At 43.6% G+C, this 20991-nt stretch overlaps 1 protein-coding gene across 1 annotated transcript in view; it reads right to left on the bottom strand.

The window, feature by feature from the left end:
- Positions 1-20389, bottom strand: part of col5a3a (collagen, type V, alpha 3a) — a 46791-nt gene extending 26402 nt beyond the window's left edge. Inside the window, exons 1-11 of the mRNA XM_083977574.1 lie at positions 20133-20389; positions 10967-11134; positions 10367-10580; positions 9766-9928; positions 4889-5011; positions 3017-3430; positions 2059-2178; positions 1866-1976; positions 1707-1760; positions 1555-1596; positions 1056-1118 (exon numbers count right to left, since the gene is read on the bottom strand). Of these exons, the coding sequence (XP_083833700.1) occupies positions 1056-1118; positions 1555-1596; positions 1707-1760; positions 1866-1976; positions 2059-2178; positions 3017-3430; positions 4889-5011; positions 9766-9928; positions 10367-10580; positions 10967-11134; positions 20133-20217 (1557 nt within the window). The 5' untranslated portion in view covers positions 20218-20389. The remainder of the gene's footprint in view (positions 1-1055; positions 1119-1554; positions 1597-1706; positions 1761-1865; positions 1977-2058; positions 2179-3016; positions 3431-4888; positions 5012-9765; positions 9929-10366; positions 10581-10966; positions 11135-20132) is intronic.
- Between the last annotated feature and the right edge of the window lie 602 nt (positions 20390-20991).

Below are 20991 nucleotides of genomic sequence, written 5' to 3'. Positions count from 1 at the left end.
TTATACACTGCAAATGACCATTTTAACATAATTGAATGTAGTGAGTCATAAAGATAGCGTGAGTCGGATTACTAGGTAATCTAACAAGAATTGAAATTGGTGCTTTTATGCAACAAATGCCCATATTCCCACCCACTACACCACCTGAACCATTAAACAGTTACTGTACTGCTAGAAGCCGTAACGTAGGTTGCTACTGTATGACAGTGGTAAGAAAAAGGTAGTTTAACACATGAAGACTAGTTGGTCAGGTTCATCCCACAGCCTGACAGTCAGCTGAAATGTTAAAGGAACATTTTTGGCTGTTGAATGAGTCAAAAAAAAAGACACATTGAGTATTTGTTATTTGGTTATTTTTTGTTATATGCTTTCAGTTTAGTCTGCACTGAGATGTTGAATAATAAATGTCAATGACAGGAAACTGTGGGTGTTTTAAAACTTTTGACCAGTAGTCTCAAAAGTTAATAGCCTATATACAGGATTTTTTTAGGAAAATGATTTACTCTTTAATGCAATGCCTAAATATTTGTAAGTGAACTGAATTTGTTCACCCAGTTCCCACTGTTGTGTCTCGTTTGATTTAATCTTTGGAAATAAATCAGGTTTGTTGGTTTGTTTTGTGGACTGAAACTAAACTATAAGTAGCTACTAGAAGCGTGTAAATTTTGCAAGCCATGGGGATCTGCATGGTAATCAACTGCCATCATCGTCTCTGCAAAGCAAAATGATAAAGACCGTCAAGCTAGTGGGAAATGACAGAGCATCTGTCAGTGCGTGCGTGTGTGAGAGTGTGTATGTGTGTGTGTGTTGGAGCATGTTCCATTGTGATGAATCACTTATCCGAGCAATCAGACACACAAAATAAGAAAATCAGGTCAAACATGTGTGAGTCAACATCCGTCCCTAAAGGTCCAGCAGGTTCAGTTCCATTGAACCAGGACATTGTGATCCCATGGACTCGATTCAAACTGATCCACATCTCACGGGGTCAAACTGAGGTCAAACTACCCCAGTAGAATTTCAGTCATTCAGTCCACATCCGAAGCCACACTCACCAATTCACCGGGATCTCCCCTGGGTCCTGGAGGGCCTGTCGGTCCAGCTGGGCCAGTGAGCCCCTGTGAAGGACACATTTACAGCACTCAAACACATCGAACAGCCTCACCAAACTGTTAGCTTTTCGATTAGACGATTGTCTTATGTGTCACTACTCTAACCCTGCAAATGCTTGACAAGATTATCTTTATCTAGTTTGGGGTCAGAACTGTTTTTCTTCTTTATAATAGTGGAATTTCATGTTTAAAATAATATAAACCAAACAACAATATCATCAAAGTCTCATTTATCTTTGCAACAGATGTAGTGCATGGGTCTCTCTTTTGGACATAAAACCCTGTTTCCTTTCATAAGAACACCACAGTTGCATCCTGATGGCTACAATCCAAAATTCTTGATATTATCTGGATGGACACATTATGCCACATCCTGTATCACTACGGAGACAATGACCATTATTTCCATTTTCTCCTGTTTTCAGGCAGAGAGCAGACTTACCTCTGGCCCTGGTAGACCTGGGGGTCCCGCAGCTAATGAATCCTGGAAAGATGCACAGGTAGAATGGAACGTACATCAGGTGAATATAAACCTATTCTCATGCTCATGACTAAGGCTAATAGATTATTCATGAAATGCCTCCAGGAGCTCACCGGTTCAATAATAGCTGGCTCTCCCTTCTGGCCTTTCTCTCCTCTGACGCTGCCCTGAGGTGGGGAAACGGATGAATATATGAGGATTGTTAGAAAGTCAGTTGACAAAGGCAATTGAAGTCATGACCACTTAGTTGATGAGCTCGTTATGAGAGTTACCTGTCCGTCCCATGTCTCCGCTCTGTCTCGCTCTGCAAAGTCAAAGCCGTCAGTGTATGCTTCATACTCCTCATACTCTGTGTCATTCTTGTAATCTTCATATTGGACAAGCTATTAAAGGATGAAGAACTCCATTAGCGGAAGGTACTAAATGCTTGGGTAAGGACACTTCTTGTATTTGCATTTAACCTACCTCATATTCAGTCACATTTGGGCCCACGGTTACCGTGGAAACTGAGAGATCCTCATAGAGGTCTTTGTAAAGGTCATCTTCATACTCTTCCACCACTGGCTTCTTCACAGGCTTGTCCTCCTGGAAGCCACACACACACACACACACACACACACACACACACACACACGTGGGTTTGAATGTGTCACAGCAGCGATAGACCAGGGCAGACCGAGCAGTTCTCATTAGCACATGATGTCTTCAAGTGAGGGCACATTTTGCATGTTAGGGATGTTAGAAATACAGGTGGAATTCATTGCAATGTGTTGGGTTATCCAGAATACAGGTTGACAGGTGTGCAGTTAATTACAGCGCTGGAGTGTAATTAGCTGATGGACTACATCAGATTCATGTCGCAGCATGGCAGAGACTGCAACAGCTACAGAAACAGCATGAGCATGAAAAATTAGTTTACTTGGGAAATTAGCAAATAAAAATGAAGGAGACATACAGAAACATCCATTCTCTGTTGCTGTTTAGGATTGACTGAATTTAACAAAATATGTACAGTTGTGTACAGTTTATACAGTTACAGTTTGTATGGAGTCTGAGCACAATATTCCCTGCAAGTCAGTATACATCAAAACATATGCTGTATGTACCATGCATACCCCGCTTTTTGGATAAGTAGAATGCATGTGCTAGTGCATGTTGTGGGGAGGAAAAAAGGGGAAAAAAAACACACACTGCCAGAAGGCTGAGTGAGATAACACAATTTCTCATTTAAGATGCATTTTCCAAGTTTCCTGCTAGGGGATGAAGAGGAGGTGATGATTAGGATGGTGCTGGTTAGTGGTGGTGGCGGTGGAAAGCAACTGGAGAGAGAAGAGGTGCTCACTATTGTTAGGAGGTATTAGGGGAGTGATCGGTTAGAACTGCAAATGGTGGGAGAGGTGAGGTTGGAGGCAAACTTGTCTACCTCCTCAGTAACCACCGATTCTGGCACTGTGCTGGGTACCAAAGCGGATGCTTCGGTCGTGGAGTCAGGTTCATGTGTGGGCATCTCCACGAGGGTCTTGTCGAGGTCTTCAGCAGGAATGGCCGTTTCTTTGGTGGTCTTAATTTCTGGCAGCTCTGTGGTCAGAAAAGGTTCCTGGGACAGATACTCAGGCAGTTTTGTGGACACTCGGAGGAAGCCGTCCTCAAGCCCCTCTTCTTGATGCTTCTTCTTCCTGGATCCCTTCTTGCCCTTGCCCTTGCCTTTGCGTTTGCCTTTTGAGCCCTTGTCTCTCTTCTTTTTGTTCTTTTTGCCTTTCCTGTCTTTTTTGGGGGCCTCCTCTGGTTCATCGGGCTGGTCACTTTGCATCAAGGCATCAGAGCCAAGTCGGGCATTCTTTTATGAAAAGGGAGGAACGCAAGATGAGGGCACAGATGGAGGATGGAGAAAAAAACAAACACTGCTGTAAATGAAAATACATTAAAAGAAATAGCCTGCAAGAAGAAAACAAGAAAGTGCACATAGGTCAATGTGACACCTGCTGTGGTTCCCACTTGTAAAAAACCTGAAGTAAATATGAAATGAGAAGGAACAAACAAATGTAAAGTTGCTTCCTCTCAGTCAAAGCAGAAGACATATTTGTTTGTGTGGTCAGGGGGTCACCCTGTCAATGATCCTATAGAGGTGCTAATGTCTTGCAAATTCTTGCTCTGGCCTGTGAGTAAACATGGGTTGTGTCATCCTTCAGAGTGATGTCCATTACATGTCAATGATATGAATGGCCTCTGCCTGTAAAACGACGCTTAAAGCCCAGTCTGTGACATGATTTAAATCCACTTGTAAACAAGGTCTGTGAGTAAGGGAGGACGATGAGAAGTAGGTCAGTGGGGTGACAGATGTTGACGTGTTCTGGATTCAGAACCCATTGCTCAGCTGTAGCGCTACCAAAGCCAGCTGGATGACTATTGGAATGGCCTCACTCTACCATTAATGGGCTGCGCCTGGAGCATTGTCATTGCTGCAGAGCAAACCTGCAGAAGTGTGCACAGATTGTAGTCTATGCCTGGGACATATGTTGACAAAAATAGCCACATACAGCAGACAATTCAGTGTTAAAGCTGTGTATTCCTTGAAGCATGCATCTCCTCCTCTCGTCTGCTTCTTTCCTCCGTATCTTTATCTTTCACACACCACCAAAGAAGTATACAATAATTCATATCCGTGATTGATTCTTTTTTTTATACATGCCTAGAGGAGGGGAAGAGCTATTATATCATGTTTGAGTTATAGGGTCTTGGAACTGTGTATGTGTGTGCGTGTGTGTGTGTGTGCTCCTTGCCAAGCAACACCTGAGCTTAAAATGCTGCACTGCTGGCCGTATTTGAAAGAAGACACTCATACTTGCAAAACCCTCAGTACTTTGCTCCGTGTTCAGACCTTTTCTTGGCTGGAGCTGATGCCTGCTTGTAAATTATATGATCAAGAGTCTCCAGGACAAATAGCTCCATTGATAGGCGCTTATGTGGCTTTTACTGGTTGGCTGGGATGCAAGGGCTTCTTCAAGCTCACTTTAGCAGCCAAAAGGGCCTGACATAAGTGTGGAAATAGAAATACATCTTATCACAAAAACTTCAAATTCTCTTCTACAGTACAAAAATATATAATACACAGTGAAACTGTAAAAAAAAAATGAATGTAGATGATATCCAGGCCTATGTTTTCAAATAGTAATACAAGCAGTTAACTGGGGTGATATTAAGGCTATGCCTCACATTAACTGTCAAAGGACAGCAGGAAGATCCGTGTGGGTTTTTCCAGCAGACATTTGTCTCCTGTTGGTGGCAGTGTACTAACCTCCTGCAGGTCCGGGATGTGGCTGCTGTAAGGCAAAGCAGAATCACAGTCTGGTATGTAGTTTACACAGTAGCTGGCAGCGGCCTGGGCGTCCTCCAGGATCAGTAGTTGTTGAATATCTCCCTGAAATAAACCGGGAAGCAGACAAAAAGGCAAACAAGTGTCATGTTATGAAGTCAGATGTACAGGAGGAGCAGAATAACCCCATTGGAGCAGTGACAGAAACATTCAGCAGCTGCTACAGCACAGTGAAGAGAGATTGTGCCAGGACAAAAAGGCGGAACAATGCACTACAACACCACAGACACTGTGAGAATGACAAAACTGGCTGCATACCGAGATGTAAAGCAAAGTGTAACACAGTGGCATAAGAAATGAAAAAAACTGCTTCAATTGCTAGTGACTACTGCTTCTCTGTGTTCCATAACTCCAGGAGGGGCCTGGCTGCGTACACAAAACAGTCAAATAGCTCTCTCACCCCCTTGTCAGGACCTTTCACTTCCCATCCTGCCCCAGAGGCGTAGCCAGTGTGTTTATACAAACATGCACAGAGACAGCACTGCTGGACCCTGCAGCGCTGAGCCCAGAGCCTCTGTTGGCTTTGTGGCCTCAACATCATTCTAGTCTCCTGGCCACACTGTACCATAACATAATGCTTTATAGTGCTGAAAAAACAGGTCGATGAATTTTCACAAGATGTATTGCGGCACAAATGTCACAAAAAGTACAACTCAGAGCTTTATTAAAAATGTTTTTCTATTACATATCACAAAGAAAAAGTATTAATTATTGTTGAATATTATGAGTACAACAATTGTGGCCCAATTAACCTTTCGCCACTTGTCATTATTTTTTGGCATTTTATGGGTTCAGTGGTGAATAAAAAATACATCCAAAAGATGAACTGATAGTGGAGTAACTGTCTGCAACAGTGTTAATTCTCTGAAAGACACAAGACTGAGAAGAATTCAATATAAATGCAGGCAGCCCCATGGCACTGTGTTTGACAGGGTTTAGATTACATTAGCGATACGAATCTATGTAACTGACAGGCCACTGCAAACATATTACCGGTTGAAATGTTATCCAGGGACAGCTGGGCAGCCATTTGTGATGAATTAACTCAGATTAACTGCTCGATGTTGTGGTAATTAAAGTCTCATTGTAATCTCTTTAATTAGGCTTTAGCGGCCAGAGGTGAAATAAATCAAAACATATCGCTTCTCCGTTTCCCGCCACCAGATATACATCTTCTAATGCAGCTGAAATCATGCCTTATCAGCACTTCATGTCTACGCAAAGCCTGGATCACCATACGCAAAACTGTAACCCTCGGAACGACTGTTGAAACACTCACTTACACTTTAATACATCAAACATGAAAGGAGTTGTTATCCACTTATCCTCTTTTTTTTCTTCTTGCTCTGGCAAAAAGCCAGTGTCAAGCAAGGGAAATTATTGCACTCTAAGGTGAGGGAGAGAGAGTGAGAGAGAAAGGCAACAGGGAGTTAATCCAATCTAATCCAATCTCAATTTGAGATCAAAGGCAACACTTCTACGGAGAAGTTTTCCTGTTTTTCTTGCCTCGCAGGGGCTCTGCACTGAGTAAAGTGTTGCCCAAAATCATGTGTGCACTGCCATTCCCCATTTAGGATGAGGGCAAGGACATTTGAAGAGGACATGAGGATGTGCTGCAAAGGAAAACACCTCAGCTGAATCCACAAGTCTCTGATGACTCACAAACATCCTGCACGAGGTCACACATGGCTCAACTGGCAAAAGGTTCACTGCTGTTTCTCTTTGCTTTTCCCTCCCGCTGTCCGTGTTTTGTGCCAGCTAGCCAACACGCCCACTCCTCTACCGAAGTGCAGGCCTAATACAAGGCACCTTCCACTCATTTGCACAGCCCTAATCAAATTTTGATCTTTATGAAATATCTTGTGTGACTCACCAAACCCACGTGGGCGAAAGAGGAGCAACCGGATTTTCGCCACAAACAAGTAATGGAGCAGCTTGACGATGCTCCTCATTTGCTTAAAGTGCACCAGATGCTCAAAACTAACCAAAAACACATGAGCACCATCAGACCTAAGTCATTACCAGGGCAAAGTATGACTGAAACAGACCTTGACAGATTTGATGTGCGTCTCTGATTTGTTTGGTAAGTCGGTGGGGGTTGCTGAACATTAAAATAAAGCTGCTCTTTAATGATATGCTTGACAAGTCGTGGTTTCAACAAGCTTGTAACAGCGGGCCAAAAACATTTATGATTTCCAGCGCTAATCGAGGCAGAGGGGATCTGAATTTCCTAACAAATAAACGCTGGGCTGGATCTTATCTAAGCAGTCGCCGTGTTTGAGGCGCAGACACGGGGCACACAGCAGCCGAGTAGGAGCACAACCAGACTTGTGGACAGTTTGATGTTTGCTTTGCAGCAAATGCAAGCAGAGTGTTGAGCTTGAACACCAAGCTCCTTTAGTCATTTGCAGGCAATCTGGAAGCAATAGAGACATTAGTGGCTGACCACGGTCCCCATGCTCCCACGCTGAGCTCCCACGCTGGGAGAACTGGGCCGGAACACCGGCCTCCTCCCCCAGAACCAGGGCCTGGGAACAGAGGCCCAGAGGTCAGCCTGTTTAAGTCTCTCCTCCCCTGGTACCGGCCTCATCCGAGGTGTGCAACACCGATGCTCAGACTTGTGGCAGTGAACATATACATACCCGCGATGACACTCATATTTCACCATCACATGATTTGGATGAAAACTAAACAGATGAAAAATAATTTGACTCATTTGAGGGGTTTTTCACATGTTCCAACAAAAACAATAGTATCAAGGCTCAGCTCCAACACATTGACACATTGACCACAAAAAGCACACATGCTCGGCAACCGGACAGATCTGTCCGAAGGGTATTAGTCATCACGGAGAATACTGTATCATCACCGTAACTCTTCACATAGGATGATGTATAAGGACGTGGGAGTGTTTCTGGAGCATGGCCAAAGATTAAATGGTCTCTGTTGCTTCTGAAAAGGGGAATTTATAGAGCCTGCAAGGAGACACGTTTCCTGACTGAAGTGGAATATAAAGTCATTTGGAATCTTGAGAGCCTGTCAGTGTCTGAGAGGGGAGCAGAGAGCAAGATGGGAGGGGCAGCTGAGGTGAAGTGAGGGCATAGGGAGAGTAAAATGAATGTCTGTACAAGGGCGGTGGGGAGTGTCTGTGTGCGTATGTGTGTAGGGAGGGCGTAGCCATTGACTACACACTCAAAATCCAAATGAGACAGTGTTCACCTGTCAGGACATCTGGTTTTCTCCTGGAGAAAGTGAAGAAGGTTGGGTTTTTATGTCTATTAGGCCAGTGGGGAGTGATAACTACCCTCCCTCTGAGCTTTGTTAAAATTTTACTACTCTATAGGACACTGAGGATAAAGATTGTCATTTGTATGAACTTGTGTGCACCTTATTAAACCTGTATCTATATATTTCCTCTTCCTTCCTTCTCTGCAGCTGAGCAGACACAGGGCCGCAAGGACATAGCAGGGGAAGGGGCTTGAGCTGATCTCTATTTCATGCTGTGGGCGGGAGATTTAGAGTGGAGCCTCTCTGGGAATGACAATGGAGCAGTTGTTGCATATTGTCATGTGAAGCACAGAAAATGACTTACGACAATAGAAGTTACTGCACTGAAAAAAAACGTAGAAATTGGATTCACTCCCAGTTTCGTTTAAATCCTCTTGCTCCTCCACTTTTCCCCTGCATATTGATACATGTGTGGGCGCATACTCCCAGGCTGCGAACTGAAGAAGCACACTTCAACTTCAAAAGGAACAAAATGATCAACTTTTTCAGGTAGATGCAATTTGAAATAACAAAAAAATAGAACTTTATCTGTGATTCATGTTCCCTGCTTCTCATTGAAAGAAAATGAAAAAAACCAAACAAACAGGTGCAGCCACAAGACGCAAGTATTTTTCCTGCAGGAGGGAAGATCCCAGGCCATCACGAGACATGACCAAACAGTCAGACATGTTTCCTGGCGTCCAAATGCACAGATGGTCATTCAGAGTCACATCAACACATCCATAGCCAACAGACAGCTCCAACCGATAAATCCAGAAAGCAAAGAGTGTGTGTCATGTCTTGGCTTTGCAATGACGAGGCTGGGCATGTACGAACAGCATGCCCCCTCCTCCCCGCCCCCTCCAAAACACCTCTTTTCTTCTGCGCTGCTTTGTTCCTGCAGCACCTGATTGACAGGAGACCCCTGTCACCTCACAGCCTCTTGAACTGTGATTTTTTTTCTCCCTTTAAGTCTTTTCCTAAGTAGCTTTAAAGGTGTAGGGGTGGGAGGGGTGAATTCCACAGTCAAATACAGTTTATTTTCTGCTTTTCCCACCATTTCTTTGGCAGAGCTGTGCTGTACTGTATCATACACCACAGATCACATATAGTACTAGGATGTATAGTAGTGCATTAAAATTAAACAGCAAACTATTTAATGTGTTGATAATTTGAAGCAGATGAACAGTCTTTGGCTTTTACAGCAGCATGAAGAGGTTATCTAACTTGATCAACAAACTGACCAAATATCACTTTACTCAACTATAGCAGCAAGCCCGATTAGATGATGCTCCTCATATGAATTGTGGCTCCCATGGTTTCATGTACACACTAAATAACACAAAGTTGCTGCCTCCTACAGTATTTGTGTCTTAATGCCTATTTCGTACAATACAAAGATGCACAAAAACACACTTGGCTTGTGATTTGATCAAATGCAATGAAAAGCAACTTAGTAAATTGAGTAAGAGTGTAATTCCCAAATGTTGTTATCTGTTCTCAGGGGCAGCTGCACTTTGATAACATCTTACCTCAAACACATCTTCGTCCAGCAGCCGTGTCCCAAACACCGTGACACCCTCTGTGCTGACGACAGCGTCATCCCCTCGCAGCAGATCCAGGGTCTCCACCTTCTGACAGTCCAAGTAGAGGGTCACGGACTTATCCTGCACGCTGTAGGCTATCCTGTGCCATCTGACAGAACAAATACAGAGTGAGTGTTAACAGACTGTTAGATCATTGTACATTGTGTCTGCAGGTAAGGCTCAGAATCGCAGAAGCACTGAACGAGTTGTTTCATGCTGCTTGTAAGCTCAGGAAACCAAAAAATGCCTTCAAGCCTAAGCAGAGTGTGGAGGATTGGTATCTTTAACCCCTTTGATCAGGTCGAATAATTTGCAGCAACTGTTCCACAACCATTTTACTCTCTTTGAGGTCACTCAAGTTCAACACACAGAGTGAGCAATATGAATTAGCCTGCAGATTTCAACGCTTGGGAAAGTTATACACAGATTACACGGTGCTGATCTATTGAATGCACACACACAGGATGCAATGCGCTGTCGAAAACCAACAAATCAGATGTTTTATTGATATGTAGTATAATGGATTCCAGGCCTTCAAGCTACCCACTTTCCATCGGCCAGGTTGATTTTCTTGAAGGTGGGGTACATTTCTGGTGCAGGCTGCCCATGCTGGTCTTCGTAGAGGAAGACAGGCGAACGTCCCACCTCAAGCCCCAGCTGCTGAACCCCCTGGTCGTCATATACCGAGAGCAGGAAGAACTGGGAGCCCTTTTTCGCTCGCAGTGTAGCCATCAAGGAGAAATTCTCCGGAAATTTGGAATCTAGGAGAGGAGAGGAGATGTTAAGTCATACGAGAGAGAGAGAGAGAGAGAGAGAGAGAGAGAGAGAGAGAGAGAGAGAGAGCACAGCAGGAAGCAGACATTTTTATAGCATGCAGACACCTCCCGCTGCCGGTGAGACCTGAGCAAAGATAATAATGATGAAAAATATTGCCCATGGAAGCAGCAGGCACCCACGAGGAGGAGTAAAGGGAGTTCAAAGTCGCAGTTCTAAAGGTTTTACAGAGAGAAAAATCCTTCACAAAAGTGACACCTTTGATTGCTTTTTGCCATTTTTGGAAATTCTAACTGCAGGATGGAACTGGAGGATATATACATATGTATGTGATCTAGTAGAGAGAGAGAGAGAGAAAAAAAGAGTCTGTTACCAGGGAAGAACTGTTTGGTGGGAGCACTGAGCTGAATCTTTTTGTCTATCTTGTAGGCCAGGTCTGCCTCCTCCGTGCCCCTCCTGCTGCTGCAGAGACCAGCCTCCAAGGACACCCCCTCCATGTTCTCTGACACCTCCAGCTCTCGCAGAACATCGATGATATCAGCTGAGAATGGAAACAAAGACAAGAAGTAACTACACACACTTATAGAGCAGATGCTACAGATTCTGCCTCCCTAAACAGGACATAGTTGGGATGTATGGCTTTTAATAGGATGATTTGTTTCTCTTCTCTTTATTCCTGTTGCAAGCATTATATGAAGACAAAAAAAAGTCATGATAGGGTGGAGCTTGAGGCAGATGGCAGCAGCATGTTCTTAGTCATGTCAGACTCGCAGTTAAATTCTATCAGTGTGACAGCACTTTGTTGTCTGGCTCAGTTAAGTGCCGGTTGTTACCGAGCTGAAGAGCAGGGTTTAGTGGGGCTGAAAGCCGGTCTTAAAGCGAGGAGGCTTCCTGCTTCCTCGCAGTCGGAAGAGACCAGCTCCTCTGAGATGTGGCGGCAGGTGGCCAGGCTTCTGTGGGTGTTATTATAGGACAGGGGTGGTACACAGCCTAACCCATAATCCTCCTGCAGCACACCTGACAGCTGACACCTGCACACCGCTCGCCCTGCACCAGGGAGCAACAATATGCCCACATCACATTTATCAAACTTTAAATACCTCACTGGCATAAATAAGCACAGTACTGATTCATATGGTCTGACTGCTACGACATCAGCTTCAACAAATCACACTGTTTTGTATTAAATCTTTCTATGATTAATTTTCCTGCGAATAGCATGAGATCAGTGTTTTTGCTCCCCAAGCAGTCTCCTTATTCTGTAGAAGTGCATGTAATTTCCTAAGAAGAAAAGACAGAATAAGGCCAGTTGTTGCAACACCATGGAGATAATAGTTTTCCCATTCAAGTTAATTTTTATTATATTTATCATTCACATGTTTTGTTGTGCAAATATACAGTAACCATTGTCTAATGATGCTTATTTGTAACGAGCAAAGCAGATACTGCCCCTCGCAGCCATGACATGTCTCCCAGTGGTGGGTCTCTCTCATTTCAATGAGCTTGTACTTTATTTGCAGTCTGGTGGTCATGTTACTTGATGTTCCGTTGATAAAGTGTTGCCATGAGCATTAGCCAGGATCAGAGTTTTGTGCGCAGCCAGTCTCCCACCAGCTGCTATAGAGAGTCTGTTTGGGGCAACTCAGCACTTAGCATTCTAGGCATCTGATATGAGGATCCTAAACCCAAATTGCCTCCTGTAGCTCTCGCCGCTCATACAGAGCTCGCCTTTTATTCTCCTCGTTAATTAAACATGTGGAGAGAGTTTACTGTTGCCCGGACGTTGCTTGCAGAAAAACGCCGTGTTACGTTTTATGGCTTTATTTATTTGCATGGCAGAGACCATTTATTCCAAGCTGCTTTCAGAGCTTGCCCCCTCATTCTTATAGTATAGCAATGGGGTTGTAAATAGGTTAAGCTGTGAATTACAGCCAGGCTTTTAACAATGGAAAACATTAAGTACAGATCTATAGGCATTTAAGACCTCAGGGCTTGAATTTTGAATTTATAGAGCCATGAACAAATACTAATAATAATCAAATAAAATAATAAAGTGAATACTTACAGAAGCTACAGGCTACTAATAACAAGAACCTTAGGCTGTTATGTACAACTGGGACCAATATACATTCACCCACACAGTCATTTAGAATACTTGAGCCTTCATGATAACGAAGCGAGACCTAAATGTCAGGACTAAGGTATCTATTGACTTTAAAAGGTCATGGTCGACTCTTTTTTTCAAGAAGAAGGACTCTGACATTGTTGTTTTCAATTACACATTTTCAGGGCACTTCTTAAAGGAGCTTCATTCCAAGCATAACATGTTTAATGACTCCGTTTCACACCTCATTAAATGAAGGCTTTGTCTTGTTTGTCTCTTGGTCTCATATGGTTAATAAAATAGAACAGGTTGACAGTGCTGCGTAGGTCGACCTATAACATGAATACGTTGCAACAAACGCATCTCCATGACATTTACTAAAAGTAAGTGAGTCATCAAAAACAAGGCGAGCTGCATCCTTGAATCCCCCAGAGCAGACTGCCACTTCAGAGGCACAAAACAAAGACACGCTGCGCCAGTCTCCTCATCGTATTATTCTCCATTAAGTATGTACGCATCTGAGTTTCTGTCAGGCGACTTTATTCTTTACAACACTTTACTTTGTATTTACATTATGTCTGGGCCTTAATGCTTAATGTTTGTGTTTAATTGCCTTGGTAAGAGTGTCTATGTTACTGTCTGATCCCATGTGAGCTCTTTATAGCTCTGCTGTGGCCTTGTTTGATTCCTAGCTGCAATCACTCAGACTCAATTTCCTTTGGGATGGCAAAGTTGAAGGACTTGTAGTCGTAGATCAGGATCTACTAAATTCTCTCTCTTTCCATCTGACTATCTACATTCTCTCTCTCTCTCTCTCTCTCTCTCTCTCTCTTTCTCTCTCTTGAGCACAAGAAGGAAGAGGGGTCATAAGGCAGTTATGTTTGGAACAGTCTGAATAATGTTCTAAACTGAGGCAACATGGGTCTAATTATACAAAATTCTTGGGTTTGTGTCAAAGCTTCCAGAGCAGCACCTGACAAAAAGGACATAAAACAAACTAACACAGTTATAAAGCAATCCAAAGATTATATTTCTGCCTAAACCACTGTGAGTTTTTAAAGTTAACCATTGCTCTATTCTAAACATGTCCCAGCTCTGGGCTTACAAGAGACTGTTGACCTCTGACACTCTCAAGACAACAGAAATGAGTCAAAATGCACAACAATGCCACAGGGAGAAATCTGAAACAAGCAACAGAAATTCCTCCCAAAAAAAGAAACTGCTTTCACAATGATCTTTCAGTGGAACATGCAGGGGGAAAAAAACAGGCATCCCACACCCAAGTGTGCAAAATAAACTGCTGAGGGATAAGTTTGGCAGGCTGATTCGAAAAGCGTGGGGAGGGGGAAAAAAAGCGTTGGACTTAAAGAGCTGCAACCCTGATAGCTGCTACAAAAAAAAAAAAAAACATAGGATCAAATAATGACAAGTTTCTGTGGAATATCCCCCTCAGTACCACCACCCCTGACTCTGGCATCAAAAAGAAAACCCCAGGCTAGTGGCAGGCAGCCATATGAAGGCTGGATCCACACAGCATTCAATAAAGTAAAGCTATCCATCCCCTGCTTTGGATTCATTCACATCACCTTGAGTTGTGCCAGTTCTCGCAATCTCACCACCTATCCTGAAGCACTAACTGTCTGAGCAGGCTTTTCTTGCATCTCATTAGGCTCTGTGGTAGTCATGTCCTTACCTTACCTGTCAAACATTTATCTGAGATGCTTTGCAGGGGAGGATGAGTATGTCTGCTGATAAACAAGATGTGCAAACGTCTTGTGGTTACTCTGCGGGCCTGTGCAGCATGCTGTCCCCGCCACTTAACGCAACGGCTCAACGTGTTTGAAATAGCTCAGTTGAATCTCTAAGGACTGATGACTCAGTGTTCAATTCAATCACGCCAAAAGGTCAGAGTACATGGGAAGCAGCTGAAACATCCAGCGCATTTCACAAACATCTGGAAATTCTGGAAGAACAGTTGCAGCAAACCCCACACACTGTACAGCATATGATCACTGTGTTGGGTACATGTTGAAGCGAACACACACGTTCTCTCTCTCTGGTCTTCCTTTTCCTGTCCTAGGGCTGCCCAGCAACAGTGTTGTCCACAGTTTTCCTGACTGAAAACAGCCCGAGCAGCCCAACCTCACATATCACCCTCTTGCCACCGCACAGTGTGTTATCTGTGTATTTTCTCTGGCTGTGCCACAGCCTCTCTGTGCCCCGCGGTCACACATCTCAGTACCACTGGACAGTCACACACAGACAATAATGTCTTCTCTGTGTTTCCAGAGCTAATGTCTGTGAAGACATTGTTTATGACTCACACCACCTACACTCCCTGCTCAGCCTGAAAATACCACTCGCACGCACACACACACACAACACTAAACTGTCGAAAACTATTGCGCCTGGGAGCAGGGGGAATTTTAACTTCAAATTAAGCCAATATGAATCCGGGCAATGAGAATTTCCCATGATATCTTGGACCACACCCTGAGATGAGAGAGAGGAAAGGGCTGATATTTAAATGTTTTGCTGTTTGGAGATGTGCATTCTTATAATCAAAAACATGTAGTGGCTTAATTTGTATATAAAGCTAAAATATATGGGCAGTAAGTTATTCTCTCGCCTTTTCTCCGTGGCTCTAAAATCTTTGTTTATTGAAATCCCACTCTCCATAAACACTGCTGATGAGTGAGCAATTCTTCAGAGGGGATTTAAAATGTGACAAGCTGTAAAACAGACGGTGATTAATGATGAAAAATTGGTGACAGATCCAGTGGAGGTGATCGAATGAATCCAGACACTGTTTCTCCCAGGCTGCATGAAGAATAGCCTTAATCTAATTAGCAGTGGGTGTGACCTTTTGTCTGGGTCACTGCTGTGTGAGGACAAGAACACAGTGAGACGAGGAGAGAGAGAATACACACTATGAATAGATGGAAATTTGAACACATGAGCAGCCAAATATGATTGAAATAGTGATTGTGCACACGGTCACACCAGAATGGCTAAACAATTTGCAATCACTGTTTATATGTAGCTCAATTATAACGCCCACAGAAGGGGGTGGGGGGGCAGACAGTACTTTGGACCTCTGCCTTTCTCATAATTTCTCTCTATATCATGTGTCATTTTATCTGTCAAACACTCTACTCATTTGCTTGTAAACAGATTATTAAAACACAGGGTAGCATATTAGAGACATCCATGACAAAGGTAAATGTGTTGTAACACTGAGACGGAGGCGGTTGTTGGACTGGGAGTCTGCAAACTGAGAGGCAGTGATGTTTATCACCCTGACTGTGCTTTTTTGTGGTTGGGTCTGCTTTCAGTTATCACTGGAGAGTTTAGGAGCAAGTCAAACCAGTGGTTGTGCACATGCCTGCTGGGAATAGTTTTTAACATTTTCTGAGAGGTTATGGGTGATGAAGTCATGAATATCATTAGAGAGACAATGAAAGCAATGATGAAAAAAAAGCAGTGCAGCCTTTTATTACGTCTGATCCATTTTAAGCATGTAGCCTCTAATACTAAATTATTTGTAATACCACATTATTAATATTCATGTCTATGCTCTTTATGCCTGTGCAGGCATGAGGCGAGACAAGATAACAGAAGACATGCAGAAGCAGAGGGTTTATGGAGGATGTGGAGCTCTAATGCTGAACTGCACAGACACTGGAAAAGTGGAGAGGAAGGACTGGACTTGAGTTGAAAACAAAGCAACAGGAAAGGTGCTAAATGTAAAACAACAAAGATGGCAACAGTCATCTTGTATTATAAACTCATTATTATACTCACTCATTAAAGTTGTGAACAAGAGATATGGAGGAACAAATGAGAACACACAGTACTGTAGCATGTTTCCTCTTCTAACACATGTCCTCACTTATTTCATACAACACAGTTAGTATTGGATTATTAGGTGAATGTCAGTAATGATTATTATTTCTATTATTGGGCTTGTTCAGACTGTTTTGCAGAATATAGGTCAGTGGCTGTGTCCTGCTGTTTATGCTCACTGTCAGTTATACATTTGGCACTGACACTGAAGGTCTGTGGTGGAATCTGGTTACAAGTTTCCTTCCAGTTCTCATCAGCATCACATTCTTCAATCTCCACAGTTTGTTCTGCTCATGTTTGTTCACAGCAGGTTGGGCCCACAGGCCAAAAGCTGCTTGGCCCGCAGAGAAAACACCTGCCCCTCAAGGCCTCTGACTGGGCAAGCTGTCCACACAAACACACACACACAGAAACACACGTGTGTACTACTATACTTGAGAGGACATCTACTGTAAATCTATTTCTCAGACCATAATCTCCACTGCATGCCTTACATTGGCCCTTAACCTAGCTTGACCCAATTTCCAATCACTAACCTCCCTTTAAGAGGTGGAGGTTGAACATTTTCTCCTGTTAGATGATCTTTTCTCATCTCTTTTTCCATCTGGGGATATCAGGTCTACTTAAATGTGTCAGACAGCACCACCAGACACAAGCAAAGGTGCACACACACAATTTCTGTTGCGTTTGTGTTTGCAACAGCGTTTAAGACCTCAGGCACAGAGGATTACCCAGATACAAACATGCAAGCATACACATGACCAAGCCCATTCGCGTTTCAACTCCAAGCCTTTATTAAGTCCCTCAGACATCATAATATTGAGGCAGCTATTACCGAGTTTAACACAAGAGCAGCCAAAATCAAAGAGTAACACTATGTGTAACACTGTATATACAATATATGAGATGTTGTCAACAATTCATGTGCTCTGTTGAGCTCTAAGATCAAGTTCTTTCCCTTCTTTGGCAGCAGATTAACATCTATGCTAAAAGCTGGAGTTTGAAATATGAGCCGGTCACCGTGTCACTGAGGGTAGCATATTGTTTTCAAGAGGCTACACATGGCTTTGGTAGGAAAAGTTTACAACTGTGACCTCTACTGAGATGTGAAAAAGATGGATGGGCATGATAAATCTCTTGTGAGGCCCATAAACTTGGATAAAGAGACGGATGACATGTAGAGGGATACAGCAAAGGAGTCAGCTCCTCTGATGTCTGCTCATTGCAATTCCACAGGAAGCATCTCGCAACTAGTGCCACTAGAAGCTGCTTGAAGCATCTAGTGATCAGAAGCACAGAGCCAGAGGGTGAGGGAGTTACCGAGTTTCTGGATGCCAGATGTGTGGTGAAGACTATACATTGCAGTTACGGTGCCATGAACTGTTTTAGCATAAGCATTGTACATATTAAAGACTCTGGAAATTCCAAATAGTTTGCCTCATCAAAAAAGCTGAGAGGCAGTTTTGATGTGACACTTGCGGCATCAGCAATCGGGGGGAAAGGCATCAGCATCTGTGACACCGCTGATGTTTAATGTTTCCATTAGAGAAACACAAGCACACATAACAGACGTTTTTTTATGCCTGATACAGCTCTACTGTCTTCTTCACTTTTCTTATTCTCTACCCTGCTAAATTCATATGCCTTTTTCATTTGCCACTAATTTGTTGTCGGATCAAAGGCGAACAAGTCTTGCCGCCCTCCTCTGGGAGTCTGGTGCAGGATTGGCAAGGAAGCTGGATCAAACGGGACGCAGTGAGGGGGCTATATGCACGATTTCTCCTCTGTCATAGAACCAGTGAAGGATTAAGGCATAAGCAGGAGGAGGGAGATGATGTAAATGAAGTGATAATGCATATAAAATAAAAACAAACACTCCCTATTCCCAGACTTTGAATGGAACATAAAAAAAAGCAAAGGAGAAAGAAAACTGAACAAAAAATGTGTTGCGGCAAAAGAACAGAGGATTCTGAGTGAAACTAACTGTGGACGTGTGCAAGAATGTCTCACTTCCTGTCAGCAAACATGACTACAAAGTGCTCTCTCATCTCTCTCGAACACACACAGAAAGCATATGGGAAAACATTCTTTCGCTGTAATACACACACACATGCACACAAACACTCACAGACTCAGAGGCACAGACGCATTATCAGCCACATGCACATATCTAAGACTGCCGTATCAGTGCTGCCATATGTCCCATGCAATTTGAAATCATCTCAGCCTCTCACTTCACAGGCCCTCATTAGAGAGCAGTGGACACCACAGCCGCTGTGTCACTTGAATACGATTATGGCAGCTGGCTCGCTTCCTTCCTGCTATTGCTTTATTCAAGCCAATGAAATTCCAACCGCTCCATGCCAGCCGTGAAGTGGGTGCAGTCGGGAAAACCCACCGGTGGAAATGAGACATCTTTAAGCACTTGTGAGTCAACCTCTTCTTTGAGGGCATGTCTCTCCATCAGGGAGTCTCTCAACCGCAGTATCGGTGGGGAAATGGTCTGCTGCCAGTTGAGGATACTCATGGACTTGGCCACAGGGCATGGAAGCCTGTGTGGCAGAGGGCCAAATGACATACGGTGTCAATGCACAACCTGATTCTTGGGGGCTATCTTGGGAACAGGGAAGTTTTAAAATGGCTGCAGGGCTTGTTGAACATCCCTGAAAATGCATCAAATGTAGACACTGTGGCATACAGACGGACAGTGTGTAAAATATTCAAATGTGCCAGAAAACTCATTACTAAAGCAGTGAGTGAGTTATGGCTAAGCACCTTCACTTAAGACCTATGTGAGCAGAGGGCACATTAAACAGATCCATGACAGGAATTTTAATCTACTCAGCTCGGTCAGTGTTCAGCCATTCACCTCTTTCTCAAGCCAACGCTAAACCTTTTCACAGTAAACCGACGCTGGTCACAAGCAAACTCAAAACATGACATCATGCATGTCCTGAGGTCGCTGCGGAGCACACCTGACCCTGCACGGGAAAACACGCATTCACATTAGCAAAGCTTGGAAATTGGAAATGCGTTCAATTACAATGCAAACTGTAGCAGGCAGGAGAAGGCAAAAAAAAGGAGATTGAATCAAAGCGTGCCCCTTGTGCACCGATGCGGATAATTAATAGCCTGTGCATATTCACAAATCTCTGATACATAATTTGCACGTCATTTGCAGAGTTCTGAAACGTCCCGACAACTTCTGAAAAGTCATTTGAGCCGATGCAGTTTTTTTTTTTTTTTTTTTTTTTTTTTATCTTAGCCCGGAGCGACTCTGTGGGGCAAGTAACAGCAGCATCACCACACAACATTCACACAGATTCAAAGCACAGATATCAGCCTCTCTCCCACAGCAGCTTGTAAGTGAACCACAAAAAACACAGGAGAGTGAAGCTTCTGATTTTTTTTGTTTTGTTGCTCCAACAACTTGGTGCTGGCTGCAGGCCAAGTGATGAATGAAGGCGTCTGGAAAAAGTAATGGAAACCTAGATAAAGGAGAAGTGCATCATTTACAGAAGGCGCTGATTGAACTTCTGTGGGTTATTCTACTTTCTCTGTGTTATTTCACTGCAGCTTGATACTTTACCCGCTTGTGTCGCCGTCACGTGAAGCAGGATACAAATAAATATCGATATTCTCCTGCGCGACCTGGTCCTTACTAAATGGTCCATCTTTCCAGGCGGAGACCCCCCTCTGCCTCCGCAAACACAAGTTTCTGCTGCAGTAGTTGTACTTGCGGGAACTAAGCAGCCATGCGTGAGGAGAAAAAGGGAGAGAGAAGGCGCTCTGTAGTTCCACTTGCTTGATTGTTGGAGAAGTTTTGTTGTGGTGGCTTCTCTCAGTTTCGCTCTGTCCCTCTCATTCAATTTCTCCCCCTCACCATCACTCCCTCCCTCTGCTCTCTCCACCTCCTCCCCCTCCGCCTCTTCCCTCCCATAGGACGGTGTCCTGGGACGCATGGATGAGCAGTGCGCCCGCACAAGACCGCATCATAAATCACCTTTATTGCGCGCGATAATTTGTTAGGTCTCACTTCTTAAAGGTGGTCATTAGCCGCAGAGGTGATGTCAGCACTCTTACCTGGTAACCTGTCAGTTTCCTCCTTTTCCTCCACAGAGATTGTACTGTATAACAAGGCAGAGTCTAAACTGGATTTAATTTACAGTGATGGACATTATTGATGATGATATTAATAATGAAAACAATTCAGATATTTCTGTTTTTAATTCTTAGTATTTGGCCCATGAATGTGAACTGACACCAGAGGCACATCAGAGGTTTGACTAAGTCATATGAAGCTTGAAGAGGATGTATAACTTCACAGAGGCAGGTAAATACACCTCAACATTTGCAGATCAGGGCAGGTCTTCCCTGTCATTAGTCTCTAATCTAATCCCTGCAGCACTGCAATGCTTGTTCGGGCTAGAGCTTGACCACAGAGAGAT

This window comes from Trachurus trachurus (assembly GCF_905171665.1).
Source record: "Trachurus trachurus genome assembly, chromosome: 8".
In the NCBI taxonomy this organism is placed as follows: domain Eukaryota; kingdom Metazoa; phylum Chordata; class Actinopteri; order Carangiformes; family Carangidae; genus Trachurus; species Trachurus trachurus.
Note: the sequence above shows the minus strand (reverse complement) of the source record. Positions and strands in the feature narration are given on the sequence as shown.